A 15,548-nucleotide genomic window follows, 5' to 3' on the forward strand; every position below is an offset into this window, starting at 1 on the left:
TCTCCTCACACCTCACAGAGCTAAACTTTCCTGAATTTTTCCAGGCGGTTTTTTTTATTTTTGGACAATTGCTCTGCGGATTTCCTGACCTGCACTGCAGATGTTTTGAGGCTGAGGCTCAGGAGCAGCCTGTGAGCTCCCTGGTTTGGACACATGTGGCTGGTACCTTTCCTGGCGTGCTCGGGGGTGCCAGCAGCCTCGCTGGCTTTCCTGAGCCCGGAGTTGACGCGGGGCTGGACGTGGCTGTAGGGACAGGGCCTGTGGCCCTGGAGCTGCAGCTGCTGCTTGGTGGAAATGAGTTTGTTGCGCAGGTTCTCGTTTTGTTTCTCCAGCTCACGAACTCTTTCTTGCAAATGCTCCATCATCTCCTCCAGCTCCAGGGCCTGGCCCAGCCTCCTGGGCCCACCACCTGCCTGCTCGGATTTTCTCCTGTCGTTAACAAGCCGCATTAACTTGGTGGTCATTCTGGGGGAAAACAACCCAAAAAACAGGAAAAGGAACGTGAAAACTCAGCATCAAAAGTATTCTGTTGAAAGAAACGTGATCACTGTGAAGGCTTCACCATAGAACCTGGATGATAAAGCCAGGTTTTGGTATAACTGTTACTGCCTGTGCAGAACTCTCTGAAGGTAACTGAAAGCACTGTGCAGCAATGTGCTTTACAGCTGTACTGGGTCTGGCTGAGCTGCAGCTCATTGCCCCAGCAGCCCTCACAGTGCTGTGCTTGGCACTGGGAGCTAGAAAGCTGTTGGTAACACCCCAGTGTTTTGGCTCCTACTGAGCAGGGCTGGCACAGCACCAGCACTGGCACATTCCTCCCCCACCAATCCAGGGCAAGATTCTGGCAGGGGACACAAGCAGGCCAGCTGACCCAAAGTGACCAAAGGGATATTCCAGACCATATCAGCTCAGACATAAAAGCTAAGGAAAGGAGGAGGAAGTGGGGGCATTTGTTTTTTGCAGTGTTTGCCTTCTGGAGCAACCACTGCGTGCTGAATTCCCGCTCCCCGGGCAGTGGCCGGACATGGCTGCTGCTGGGAAGGGGAGAATAAACCTTCTTATTTTCCTCTTTGCTTGGGGGTGCACAAACTTTGCCTTTGGCTTTAGTAAAGTGCCTCATCTCAACCCACAAGTAGTTTTCCATCTTATTCTCTCTCCCCTGTCTGGCTGGGAAGGGCAGTGACAGTGGCTTGGTGGGCACCTGGCATCAGGCAAAGGTCAACCCACCACAACTGACAAATAACAGTTTCCTAAGGCTTCTGTTTAAGGTTAGTAAAGGAAGGAGGCATATTTGCTCCACAGGCTGCTTAATTTTAACACATGATCTTCTATTAGAACCTCTGCATGCTGTTAAGTGAAGTTACAGACTTTGGATGTGATGGGGCAAACTATAAAAGCTCCAATTCCACAAAACATTCAACTACTGAAAGAATGATAATAATATGCAACATTCCAATGAGATATAATTTCCAGTATTTTAGGATTTAATGATATATTTCATTTCTAAAGTGGCTAAAATACATAAGTGGAGATATTTAAGGTACTCTGTAGAAGAGACTTAATAGTTGCCATTACCATACTCAATTTTATTCTGGGTAAATATGACCAGTGTGCTTCAGAGAAGGAACAGTGAGCTGAAGAATACAATTAGATACAGAGGGTATGGTTCCCATCTATCTTTAAAAGGACAAAAGGAGAAGGGTGGCTTTGATGGGACAGACAAGTTCAAGACTTCACAAAACTGGCCACATATCATCCAGACCTGTATCCAGTTTACAGGGAATCTATTTTTGAAAGCCCAGAAAGAAAACTGAAAATAAGGACACACCTAATTAGGCAGTCTGTAACTGCCTAAAGGGGCTTGTTAGATTTTTGGATACTTGTGGACAGAAGCTTCTACTTGAAAGAACAAAATTAAACCAAACACATCCGTAATAAGATGTCACAGAATGTTACTTGCCTGTAAGCAGGTTTTTTGTTTATTTGTTTTTTTTTTCAGTGTAATTCTACTAGAAATTCATTCCAAACTTCTAGTTACAAGGGTTTTGGCATGAGGGAAGCTAAGGAAGAAATTTAGCTTTAGATTTAGCTTTAGATTTTTCTCTGGGAATCTAGACAAACACTGTATACTTTTTATTTTCTGTGCCTTGCTATACCAATTTGGACATTATGTGTAATTTTACCTAAGTGGATATGGAGTGGTATGGCCCATGTTGCTGTGCACAGAAACAGAGGAACAGCCATTTGTAAGGGAACAATTAATTTGCTCTATCATCTTATATCTGACAACAGTCTAACAGAAAAGATGGAAATTATGGCCTGCTGGTCTACTGGATCCTGGCTCACTGAACACTGAGCCATAAGGGAAGAATATTGTGGACTTTAACAAAGTATGAAACAGTCTCATGTACAGAGGCAATATTTTCAGCTGCCCTTTGATGAATTTGTTGGCTTCTGGTGAGAAGCCTGAACACATGCAGCAAGACTGGATTAGCAATTAGCACAATGGGAACACCCAGGAAAAGTGGTTTGGGAGTAATCAGCCCTCCTGCAGCACAGGAATACCACAAACAGTTCTGCAGAGTCCAGATCAGCTGGATTAACACACAGATCTTAGCACACTAAGGTCAGTAATCAGCCTAAAGTTGCTTGTATATGTTTGGGCACACTGGGTACTGTGCTCCCCATGCTCCCTGGGACTTTTTCATTGGAGTTATTTATTATGCTGAATAAAGGAGAGCTGATTATAAAAATATTTTGGTGCTAATTCAATGATAAAAGGCTGGATGCTAGTCAGCTTCTTCAAAAAACAGACAGGGACAAAAAAAGGGGCAGAATCTCTCTGTATAGGTCATTTTGATTCTAGAATAAAACCCCTGATAAATCATTAGGCTTCTGTAGCCTCTTCTTCAATTCCCAGAACACCTGTTACATTTGTACTTTGCCAGCACAGCTGGGACCCCAAAGTGCCAACTCCAAAGTAGAAGGTAGCAGTGCACCTCTGTACATGGAGATCTAACAGGGTCCACTGCAAAAAGCATCTCACACACCCAGAGACAACCAGAAACCAACACAGAAATGGATTCCAAGGTGTGATTTTTACCACGGCATCAGAAAGCGCTCTGAAAGAAACCAGCGGGACTTTCAGTACGTTCATAATGTTTTGAGGGGCAAGAAAAAGTTTAAAATAAAAATACTAACCCCCCTACCTTTTAATTTTCTCCTCCTGTCTGTTTGCATGCTGTTTGAGCAGGAGGTGGTCATCACTTATCCGCAGGAACCTGTCCTCCAGTTCCTCGCGGCTGATGCGCGACACAGCCTGTCGAGCTTTCGCATTCTGTGCAGTGGATGGTTCTGCCCAAAGCAAGGCAACTTCAAATTACCCTCAGCACATTCAAGCACGGAATTCAAAGCCTACCTCACTTGGAAATACTGGGAAAAAAACATTCGTGACAATTTTCAAGTCATTTGATATTTTACGCTCCCACCGGTCTGATAATTTTATCAGATTTACTGGCACGTTAATCGCTTCCTTTTTCCTTCCTCTTAAAGACTAAAAAAAAAAAAAAAAAGAGTTCAAATGATGCAGCAAACTAAACAAAAAACCCCCCAAAAACCCAAGCCGAAAAATTTTAAAAAATTATCTACTAGACCATGCAAAGGTAACAATTTAGCAAGCAACCCAGTACGATCAAACGTACCACTGAAAAAATAAAATTAGCATTGCAACGAAGATGCTTTCAAATCTGTTTCAAAGTCAACATAGTCTCTTGAAGCTTGAAAGGGTTAACTCATAATTCTGAAAATAAGTCCCACAGTTCTACTCTAACAGCAGCTGAGTTACATATAAGAATTGCGTGGTACTTTTGGTTCCAATTTTTTGGAATGGACCTGGCCTTGACCTTAATTCAGCAAAAAAGTTCTCTTGCCTTTTGGAAGGATGAATGTTACAGCTCAAGGAGTTTTCCAGGTTTTAGCATGTCACAGCAGCTCCTCTCTTCTAACAACCAACTTAAACACAGACTAGGTCACAGCACCTTTCAGAATTTAACTGAGATTCTGAATGGTATTTGAACTTAATTTTGCAAATGGGAACATCAAAAGCATCTTTAGAAAGAAACCAAAGCCGCTGATCCGAGTCTGTAAGTGCAATAAGCAGCACCTGGTACCAACCTTGTGGTCCTTCAGTTCCAGCTGGAGTTTGACCTGGATCTCTCCCAGCTGGGTCCCCCCCAGGTTCATCAGCTGACACAGGCATGGCTGATCCACCAGGAACAAGCTCCAAAGGAAATGATTCTCCAGCTGCAATTGGAACAGGGAGAGCAGAGTGAACCACAACACATCATGTAAAACAGTGACAAAAGGCACGGCAGATCCACTGAAATAACAAACTCACACCTGACTGGAAATGCTCCTATCTCAACTGCATTGCTCACAGGACAATCTGAACTTTCAAGTTTCATGTTATGCTAACTTTAATCCATGGACAAAACACAGCTTTTTTGTTACACAATAGCTCCAACTGTAAATGTAGAATTATCACTGTTGTCTTCAGAAATCTTTGGGCTAAGGCCATATTTCCAAATAGATGGGGGAGGGGAACCTGGGGAGATTTCTTTTGTTTTTTTTTGTTTGGGGTTTGGAGGGTTTTTTTTAACTATTTATTCATTTTAAGACAGGTCAAAGCTTAAGGCATCAACTGGTAGGTGACTAATGCCATCTTCCACATTTTCAGTGGGACTCTGAAACCAAGGTACTGGGGGTTATGGACTCATTTCCATGCCTGCCATTCTCTTCATCTTCTTGCAATTATTGTCATAAGAGAAATTACTTTTTAAGATAGAGACACTCCTAGGAATGATTCTCACAAATACCAAGACATTTCTTTCTTGAGGCAGCAGAAAGTTTAGTTACACAACAAAGTGAGATTAGGAAAGTATTAATGTGAGAAAGTACTACATTTGTTTCAGAGTAATATATGAAGAAACTTGTTAACCACTGCTGTTTCTTTCTTGTCTTCCAGTGCAGAAAATTAGCTGCTGGCCAGAGATTCAAGTAATGCTGAAACAGCAAGAAAAGGAGAAACATAAAGTCCTTTGCACGGCCTTTTCCTCCCACTATTGTTACACTCCTGAGGTGATACAAATCCCTGGGGAATTGAAAAATATCTAGGAATGTACTGGGAAATGAACAGTGATGTTACTAAAGACCTGCACCAGAGGACAGAAGCTACACAGACATTCCATGAAATACCTGTTAATTTTATCCTAATCAAAGCTGCTGCTAGAGCAATGCCTTCCTTCTACTAGTAAAGTCTTCTGTCATGAACAGGTGTCCTATGGCTTTGTCCAAAAGGAACAAAAAGGTTTTTAATGGAAGTTTAGTTTCCAACAAGTCAGTCTTGCTTTCAATTCTTTTCACTAAAATTTAGTATTATTTCCAGCTTTGACTGTTTATAAAAACCTGGACCCATTTTTCTTTCCTGTGGAACAAATGCTTCCTTATGTTATATGTCACTGTACCAATATCTTTACAGCAACTGGGATTAAAGAGAAACCAAAACCTAGATAATCAACCCAAATTTGGTTTGTGGTGGTAGCAAGGAGAAGATGTTACAATTATGTCTTTCCAGAATGTAGATGTCTTTGTCTTTTGATTCACAAATCAAAAAAGACAAAGGTTTTTGGCAAATTTCAGAGATGTCAAGAGCTAAACAAATATTTTATCAGCAAGACTCCACAATGTTTGTGATCTATCAAAACCAAGCTTCAAAAACACCACCACAAAAACAGGCATAGGCAAACACTACTGGTTTTCACTATTTCCTGCTTGCTGAAGAAACTTTGCTATGGCTGTTCTCTTCAGTATCAAAGAAATCCATTCATTTAAAAACAAAGCCAAAACAACATATGCTTGTACCTCGAATAAGAGAAAGCATAATAAAGCAAGAGAGATAAATTTGTATTTATATCTTGCCAGATCCACGTCATGCTGAACCTTAAAAACTTAAATCAGGTTTTATTTCCAAGACAGATTACTCTACAGTCACTTCAGCACTTGTTAATCAAAAATTAAGAGAAAAGAACTTCACATATGAAGAGAGGAAAAAAAATCCATATCTCTAGGATTAACCTAGTGTAAGTAAGAATTTTACATGTAGTTACTACAGTTAAAGAAACTTTAACTTTTTTATATACTGCACTACTTTAAAAACTGGTTCTATCACCACCAGTATCTGACAAAAAAGTGCATATGACTTTGTAGTGTTAGACAAGACCAGACCATAATGAGATGGATACTTAAAACCAGAGTATCAAAGCTCATGCTTTAGGTCCAAATTCCTGTATAACTCCCAGGAGTGAACTGTTGTCCCAGCATCATTCCAAAGTAGCAAAACTGCGGATTTTAAATTATCAAAAGCTCTCAGCCAGTGGGGCTGGACGGGGTTTCTAATGAAATCTTAAAAACTGCGACATTTAATTGTTTCAACACGGATTTAGAACTTCCTGAGTCTCGGACACAGCCAAGATGATGCTTTTCTCACAAAATCCTGCCCCACTTCTCTGATAGAAGGAAGAAGAAAAAAAGAAAAGGAAAAAAAAAAAAAAGAAGAAGAAACCACTTGTCTACCTTGGCCTATCACAAAGTATTTCCAGCCTACATTCTCTCTCTACTGACTCCTTCAAAGATAAACATGTACTCTATTTGGCTTGTCATCTAAAATAATCTCATTTATTACTTGGAAGGAGTATTCACTCATATAAACTTTCACATATCATCTTCCAAACATTATCTGCTGCAGTGTTGTGACTTTTGGGAGGTGGAAAGGAAAAAAAGAGAGAAGGTACTAGGAAACAAGATCACAATATTCTGCTGTAGACTGAGGGGAGAAACACCTCTCAGACCTGTAAGTCCTACTACAACACAGAAAAATCAAAACAACCTTGTCTTGCCTTTAATATATTTTACAAGTGCCTTCCAAACTTTTCTTCAGCTCCGCCAGTTCTGACAAAGCCTTACACGACTGGAAGGAGCAGGGAGGGAAGGCCGCGTTCGCCTCACGAGGAGTGGTCCCAGTCAGGGTCTGAGCATTGTTTTTAGGCTGGATCTGAGCACTGGTCCCAGTCCGGGCAGGGTCTGAGCGCTGGTCCCAGTCTGGGCAGGGTCTGAGCGCTGGTCCCAGTCCGGGCAGGGTCTGAGCGCTGGTCCCAGTCCGGGCAGGGTCTGAGCGCTGGTCCCAGTCCGGGCAGGGTCTGAGCACTGGTCCCAGTCTGGGCAGGGTCTGAGGATTGCTTTTAGGCTGGATCTGAGCACTAGTCTCAGTTTGGGCAGGGTCTGAGCGCTGGTCCCAGTCTGGGCAGGGTCTGAGCACTGGTTTTAGGCTGTATCTGAGCACTGGTCCCAGCCTGGGCAGGGACCTCTTCGGGCACAGGAACGCAACTCCCGCTCGAGCCCAGCGGCCTTTCTACGTACAAAGCCGCAACCCAGGCAGCCTCTCAGGGCTATTTTGATTAAAGCCGTGAGGCACTCGGTTTTTTCACCGAGGTGCGAGCGAGGAGCCCCCCGAGTCTGACACCCCCTCTCGGGGAGCCAGGCCGCAGGCCGGCCGCCCGGCCGGGCACAGCCCCGCGCGGGGCTCGGCGCCACATCGCCCTCAGAGCTCCCGCCGCAGGAGGAGCAGCCCCCCCGCACTCACCGGCCCGGCGCGTCCTCGGTGCTGCCTCGGCAACCGCCGGCGGGAACAACGGCAGCCGCGGGGCGGGCCCAGCGCCCGCTGACCCCCGGGACCGCGGTTCGGGCTCGGCACCGCCGGCAGCCGCGGTTCGGGTCCGGGCTCGGCCCCCGCCTCACGCTCGGTTCGGGTCCGGGCTCGGCCCCCGCCTCACGCTCGGTTCGGGTCCGGGCTCGGCCCCCGCCTCACGCTCGGTTCGGGTCCGGGCTCGGCCCCCGCCTCACGCTCGGTTCGGGTTCGGGTCCGGGCTCGGCCCCCGCCTCACGCTCGGTTCGGGTTCGGGTCCGGGCTCGGCCCCCGCCTCCCGCCCGGTTGGGGCCGGGCCCGCGCGCCGCCCCCTCACGCTGGGGACTCTCGCTCGCCCCCTGCTGGCGCGGGGCCGGGCCCGAGGGTTGAAGGCCCCGCTGCAAAATGTCGGAGACGTGTAAAAATGTTCTGAAAAGGTAAAAATAGTGAAAAGCTTCGGTAGCCGTCGTGCTGGCGCTGTGGATTTGCCACCCAGCCCCCCGCCCCCCCCCCCCCTTTCTTTCTGCTGTAGGGCTGTAAATAAATAAAATGGCTCGGCTCTGTGGGTGGATCGACCCCTTGCGCGCCGGGTGAAAGAACCTATTTCCCCTCTCCCTTTAAAGACGAAAACTAGTAGTTTTTTAACAGTAGCCAGTGATAAACGTTTGTGCCATCTGGGCAAGATATTTAAATTTAGAAGAGTCTCTAGTGTAATATATATATATATTTATAAAGTAACTGTACATTTGCATTCCTAGTGAGATGCTGCACTGTGCAACTACGTAACTTTTATTTTCAAATTTAAAAGTACTCTACACCAAGTTCAGGACATTTTTCATCTCTTGCGTGACCCAAGTTTTATAACGCTTTAATAACGTGTTTAGATTTTTTTGTTTGCACCAAAGATGCTAATAAAAGACTGGTGAAAGCAAACAGCATTGCTAAAGGTTTTGCTGTGCCTTTGAAGAGCTTGTTTCTCCCACATTGCACAATACTGGACTGCAGCTCTTGATGGCTGTTGTGCCTCTGCTGGTTTCTGTTTAGAAAATAGCAGTCCAGAGAAGCAGTATGAAAGCATATCCTTTGAAAGCATAATGCTGATTTTAGTGATGATAATGAAAGAACAGCCAATTCCGTTGTAAACTGAGATAAAGCTTTCTAAGATTGCAGTCAGACACACCTGAACGTATGGGTTTGGTATTGCTATTAATTTACTATTCAACATTAAAAGTTGTTTCACTGTAGAGGCAGGGAAAAGATTTGATCCAAGTTTGCAACTGAAGATTTTAATTTGGCAGTAGTAAAATTCTTCTCTTTAACCATGACCTGGTCATTTTGTAATTGGTCTTGTTTTGCTATAGTTGTGTACAATTAAATGCTGTCTAGCAGAATCCCAGTGATTGGCTTTTGCTTTGTATTTATGGTGAGCTGGTCTCCCTCTCTCAAATATTCCTGAGAAGGTGGATGTGAAAATTCATTCTTGGGAATGGAGCCATGGGCTCGTGCTTGTGGGAACGCACTTGTCCAGGGCACTGGGATCTGGTTCAGACTCCAGTTGCCCTCATGTCCAGGGATGCAGGGTCTGAGGGACTGGATTTCCCTGTAGGTTTGCAGTGACAGTTTGGGGTGGCTTTTTTTCATTTCAATCCTTGCTGGAATGAGCAAGAGCCCAAAACACTGCAGGGTCACCGAAGTGTGTCAGGACAAGGAAATGCAAAAGCCAAGGAGCTTCTCGTCCTTGGAGTTCCCTTGGAGCCCCTTTTGGCTCCAAATTCCTGGGCACAGATAAGGAGAGGAGTGACCACAGCCCTGTGTCCCTGCAGAATCCATCTCCTGTAGAGTCCCTTTCCTTCAGAGGAATTTGAGGAGGACACAGGGAACTCTGATAGCAAACCCCCTGAATCCATCCTTTGATTTCACCCAGGTTTGTTAAGACATAAATGCCCTGAACGTGATTTTTCTAAGAATAATCTTGACTTATGCAACTAATCCAATTTGTATTTTCGTTGGGCTTTTTTGTTTTTTTGGTTTTTTTGGTGTTTTGTTTTGGTTTTTGTTTCGGGGCGTTTTTTGTTTGTTTGTTTGGGGAGGGGTTGTTTGGTTGGGGGGTTCTGAGTGTTTTGTTTGGGGATTGGAAACACAAAAGGGGCTTTTTAGCTTGGCCAAAGCAGTGCTCATACACTGATAAAGAAATGCTGGAAACCTGTTCCAGGTGATGTGTGCTGACTTACCACAGACATCAGGGAATATTTGACAGGAACGTTCTCTATATTTGTGGCAGATTTTCCCAGGATTCACCGTGGTACAGCACCAGCACTCAGATCAGTTAGAACTTGCATTTTTCAGCCAGTAAAATTCTATAGGTTGATCTGAGAGTCTTTTGTTCCTGAGCAAAGAGGGGGGAACTTGGGCTCTTGATAATCAATCTGTATTTTTTAGAAATAAAAGGGAATCCCATGAGGAGATTTGAGTGAGCTAAAGCCAGCCAGCCCTGGCTGAGGGGTTGGCTCAGAGACACTCGAGGTGTCATTAAGCAGCTGTTTTGTGACACTGGGTTGTGTCTGGTTTTATTTTCAGCATCCTCACTTTCATAGCACTTCCCTCTGCTGCCAGTCTGGAGCCAAAATCCTGGGATCCTGACAGGCTGTGCTGAAGGGGCTGGGTCTGCTCCAGGGGTAGGTTTGGAGGGAGCCAAATAACTCAGTACAGGGGAGATCCCAGAGCTGCTTTTCTCCTCTGTGGAGCCTGACCTAGGGAATGATTCCAAATGGACAATGCCAGCAGATCCCTGGGCAGGATGGGAGCACTGGTTTTAGGCTGGATCTGAGCAGTGGTCCCAGTCTGGGCAGGGTCTGAGCACTGGTTTTAGGCTGGATCTGAGCAGTGGTCCCAGTCTGGGCAGGGTCTGAGCACTGGTCCCAGGCTGTGGTGCCACACAAAGAGCATGTTCTGATGCCCAGGGGTGGGGGGTGAATGAAATCCTCATCCCCACAGTGTGGATTTCCATTGCTCCCCAGGAGCAGGGAAGGGGCTGAGTGCTGAGTGTTCCCTGAGTCCTGAACACTCAATCACACCCAGATCCCCCTTTCTTTCCTCTTAGGATTATTGGAAGCAATAGTAGGATTGACCCAGGACATAAATAAGTCCAGCAGGTGATGGCACAGTGAGGTGTGACGAGATTCCCTGTCCAATAATCCAAGTTTGAACACTGAATTTGCTGCTTCCAAAAAGTTTTGATTTGTGCATTGCTGCAAGTGGTGAGCTAAGATTTTCCCTGGAAGAAGGCAAAAGAGGAAAAAAAGGGAAAAGATGAAAGGAAAAGGAGAAAAGGGAAAGGAGGAAAGGGAAAAGGGAAAAGAGGAAAGGGGAAAGGAAAAGGGAAAAGAGGAAAGGGGAAAGGAAAGGGGAAAGGAAAAGGGAAAAGAGGAAAGGGGAAAGGAAAAGAGGAAAGGGGAAAGGAAAAGGGAAAAGAGAAAAGGGGAAAGGGAAAGGAGAAAAGGGAAAAGAGGAAAGGGGAAAGGAAAAGGGAAAAGAGGAAAGGGGAAAGAGGAAAGGGGAAAGGAAAAGGGAAAAGAGGAAAGGGGAAAGGGAAAGGAGAAAAGGGAAAAGAGGAAAGGGAAGAAACAGAGAAAGATAAAAAGAGTATAGGAAAGAAAAAGAAAGAAAAAGAAAATGAGAAAGAAAGAAAAACAGAAAGAGAAAGAAAATGAGAATAATGGAAAGAAAAAGAAAATGAGAAAGATGGAAAGAAAAACAGAAAGAGAAAGAAAATGAGAAAGATGGAAAGAAAAACAGAAAGAGAAAGAAAATGAGAAAGATGGAAAGAAAAACAGAAAGAGAAAGAAAATGAGAAAGATGGAAAGAAAAACAGAAAGAGAAAGAAAATGAGAAAGATGGAAAGAAAAACAGAAAGAGAAAGAAAATGAGAAAGATGGAAAGAAAAAAAAGAAAGAGAAAGAAAAAGAAAAAAGAGAAAAATTAAAAAGAGAAAATAAGAAGAAAGGAAAATTAAAAAGAGAAAGAGAAAGAAAAAGAAAATGGTAAAAATTGATGCTTAAATGCTATAGTATCTCATTTAAATTAACTTAAAATTTATGTTTGCTCTAGAGATGTAACCAATGATAACAAAGGGTGCAATGTGAGCAAGGCTCAGTATTTCTCAGTGCTACCTAATGAACTTGGTAAAGTAATGGAGCCAAAATGCAGTTTAAGGGACCCTTGATATCAGCAGAAACTCCTCTAGAAGGAGGTGCCCAGCCTGAGAAAAAACCCTCCCGAATAACTCAGCCATTCCAGCCCCGGGAATGTTGGGAGCTGTGCCTGGCTCAGCTCTGCTCTCCCTGTTCTGTGTTTCACAGGGTGAAAAGGGACTATGTTTGTAAGTTCAGAAGAAGACACCTGGAGCACCTCCCTCTCCTGCTGTTCCAACAGCTTCTGCTCCAGGATTAATAACATTGGCCTGGAAGTAATTGCACAGGTTTCCTCAGAGGTCCTGGGATTATGTGTGCTCTCAGGACTAAGGACAGTCACAGCTGCCTTGTTATGGGGCTGTTGAGCTTTGGGTTTTGCTCCCAGGAGTTACTGCTCATCCAGCCAGGGGGAGCAGGGATTTGGGATTACAGGAACACCAGCAACAGTCAGAGCATCCCAGAATGTCTGGGCTGGAAGGGACCTTAAAGCCCATCCAATTCCACCCGTGCCATGGGCAGGGACACCTTCCACTAGCCCAGGTTGCTCCAACCTGGCCTTGGGCACTGGCAGGGCTGTGGTAGCACAGAGTAACCCAGTGTCTGCAGCACTCATGGGACAAACCCAGCCCTGCAACACCTGAGGAGTCCCTGAAAACCCCTTGTTTTTTTACTAAAAACCACTAAATGCCTCTTCTGCTGTGGTGCTGTGCCACCCCTGAGTCCAGCTGTGCAGAGCAGGCCTTCAGCTCCAAAGCTTGTTCCTCCTGTGGAGCTGCTGCCTGTGCTTGTCCCTGACTTGGAAAAACCCTTCCCAGACCAACCAAGGACTCCAAGGACTGATCCCTGATGCTTTTTTCGGATCCCTGCTGCTATTTTCCCCAAGACAGGAACTGGAATTGTGCATTTTTGCCATTTACTCCTCAGCAGTAACAGAACTGTCCTTGTCATGCCCTTGCTGTGTGAGTGGGTTCCACACACAGCACTGCTACCGAGGGACCTCTGGCTGCCACTCAGGGTAATTCCCTGCTCTTCCCAGCCAAGGATTCATGGATGGATGGGATGGATGAATGGATGCAGGTGCTGAAAAGCCACTCCTGGGGGGTACAATGTGCTCCAGCCCAGCGGGCTGTGCAGAGTGTTTGTACATGTAAAGGATTTGCCTGAGCTTTCCTACATCTGAAAATATATTCTATTTTATAGGTGCAGCAACTTATTTCTCTCTGTGTTTAACTTTCTATTCTATTTTTCCATTTCTAATTTTCTGCAGGGGCTCTGGTGGTCTGTAACCTCTGGAGCTACTCAGAGGAAGGACATTTGTCCTCTGAGGATTGCCCTTTTGGAAGTGGAGGCAGCTCTGTTGGATTCAGGTCTGGCTGCTTCTCCCTTGCTTGGTTCCCAACTTGCTGTTTGACTTCAGCCACAGGGGTTCACCTTCAAAGGTGTGTTAGACCCACAGTCCTTCCACCTCCCACTACCTGGGAGAGGGACAGCCCTTCACCTCCCTCTGTTTCCACCCTGTTGCTCTTTGATTCCTCTCTCAGATTCCTCTTTTGGGGCCCTGCCTCAAACAAAGCAACCAAAATGAACCTGGTTGTGCCACATCTCTCTGTTGCTGAAGCCTCCTGTCCTTCCTTCTCAGGGCTCTTTATTTGTGAGGGGTTTGTTCACTTTTTGGGGTTGGTTTTTTTCACTTTACCTGTGCTCCAGACCCCTCTACTTTCCTCTGCTTTTACATCAGCTTGGTAATTAAATGTGCTAATTAAAGCACCAGTTCTCCTCTGGGCTGAACTTACACCTTTCCCTGTCCCTGAGGCCAGGATTGTTTCTCCTCATCATCCTCTTTGGCTTTTCTGATGCTTTTCTTTTTTTCAAGCTATTCTTTGGCCCGGAATATTGCCTTTGTGCCCCATTTCAGCACTGCACAGGGTGGACCTGCTGGAAAAGCTGCAGCCACAGTTTTGGAGAAGTTCTCTCTTGGCTGGGCCCAGGAAGGAGTGGGAATGGTGCCACATCCAGTGGTGTCCCTCAGGGATCAGTGCTGGGCCCAGTCCTGATCCATCCCTTTATTGATGATCTGGGTGAGGGGGTTGAGTGCACCCTTGGTAAATTCATGGATCACACCAAGTTGGGTGGGATGTGGCTGTGCTGGAGGGCAGGAAGGCTCTGCAGAGGGATCTGGACAGGCTGGATCCATGGGATGAGACCAACAGTGTGAGGGACAACAAGGGCAAGTGCCAAGTCGGGTCACCACAACCCCATGGAGCTCCAGGCTGGGGAAAGAGGGGCTGGAAAGCTGGGAAAGGCCCTGAGGGTGCTGGTGACAGCAGCTGGGCGTGAGCCTGGGTGTGCCCAGGGGGGCAGGAGGCACCTGGGCTGTGCCAGCCCTGGTGTGGCAGCAGGCCCAGGGCAGTGCCCGTCCCGGTGCTGTCACTGCTGGGGCACCTCCAGCCCTGGGGGCAGCTCTGGGCCCCTCAGACAAGAGAGACACTGAGGGGCTGGAGCGTGTGCAGGGAAGGGAACGGAGCTGGGAAGGGGCTGGAGCAGCAGGAGCAGCTGAGGGAGCTGGGGGGGGCTCAGCCTGGAGAAAAGGAGGCTCAGGGGGGACCTTCTGGCTCTGCAACCCCCTGACAGGAGGGGGGAGCGGGGGGGGGATTTGGGCTCTGCTCCCAGGGAATAAGGGATAGGATGAGAAGGAACAGCCCCAAGCTGTGCCAAGGGAGGTGGGACATCAGGAGGAATTTCTTCCTGGAAAGGGTGGTCAGACATTGGCAGGGGAGGTGGTGGAGTCCCCACCCCTGGAGGTGTCCAGGGAAGGACTGGACGTGACACTCAGTGCTCTGGGCTGGGGGACAAGGTGGGGGTGGGTCACCACAGGGGGGACTGGATGATCCTGGAGGGCTTTTCTCCCTCAGTGACTGTGGGGTCTGTGGGGCCCGGGGGGGTCTCTGTGTCACTCGGGGGTCTCTCTGTGACACCTGAGGGGGTCTCTGTGGGGTTCGGGGGTCTCTGTTGGGCCTGGGGTTCTCTGTCACACTCGAGGGGTCTCTGTGTCACTCAGGAGGTCTCTGTGTCACTCAGGAGGTCTCTGTGTCACTCAGGAGGTCTCTGTGTCACTCGGGGGGTCTCTGTGTCGCTCAGGGGGTCTCTCTCTGTGTCACTCAGGGGGTCTCTCTCTGTGTCACTCAGGGGTCTCTGTGTCACTCGGGGGGTCTCTCTCTGTGTCACTCGGGGGGTCTCTGTGTCACTCAGGGGTCTCTGTGTCACTCAGGGGTCTCTCTCTGTGTCACTCAGGGGTCTCTGTGTCACTCGGGGGGTCTCTCTCTGTGTCACTCAGGGGTCTCTCTCTGTGTCACTGGGGGGGTCTCTGTGTCACTCGGGGGGTCTCTGTGTCACTCGGGGGGTCTCTCTCTGTGTCACTGGGGGGTCTCTCTCTGTGTCACTCGGGGGGTCTCTCTCTGTGTCACTGGGGGGGTCTCTCTCTGTGTCACTCGGGGGGTCTCTCTCTGTGTCACTGGGGGGGTCTCTCTCTGTGTCACTCGGGGGGTCTCTCTCTGTGTCACTGGGGGGGTCTCTTCTGTGTCACTCGGGGGGTCTCTCTCTGTGTCACTCAGGGGTCTCTG

At 47.0% G+C, this 15,548-nt stretch overlaps 1 protein-coding gene across 3 annotated transcripts in view; it reads right to left on the bottom strand.

Annotated features, from left to right (window-relative positions):
• The window catches only part of RPGRIP1L (RPGRIP1 like), a 41,441-nt gene extending 34,270 nt beyond the window's left edge, over window positions 1–7,171 (bottom strand). For all 3 annotated transcript variants that reach the window (XM_064670256.1, XM_064670255.1, XM_064670258.1), the window contains exons 1-3: window positions 4,174–7,171; window positions 3,210–3,354; window positions 167–465 (exon numbers count right to left, since the gene is read on the bottom strand). In XM_064670256.1, coding sequence (XP_064526326.1) covers window positions 167–465; window positions 3,210–3,354; window positions 4,174–4,258 — 529 coding nt within the window. In that variant the 5' untranslated portion in view covers window positions 4,259–7,171. The remainder of the gene's footprint in view (window positions 1–166; window positions 466–3,209; window positions 3,355–4,173) is intronic.
• Between the last annotated feature and the right edge of the window lie 8,377 nt (window positions 7,172–15,548).

The sequence above is a fragment of the Pseudopipra pipra genome, chromosome 13 (assembly GCF_036250125.1).
Source record: "Pseudopipra pipra isolate bDixPip1 chromosome 13, bDixPip1.hap1, whole genome shotgun sequence".
Classification (NCBI taxonomy): Eukaryota; Metazoa; Chordata; class Aves; order Passeriformes; family Pipridae; genus Pseudopipra; species Pseudopipra pipra.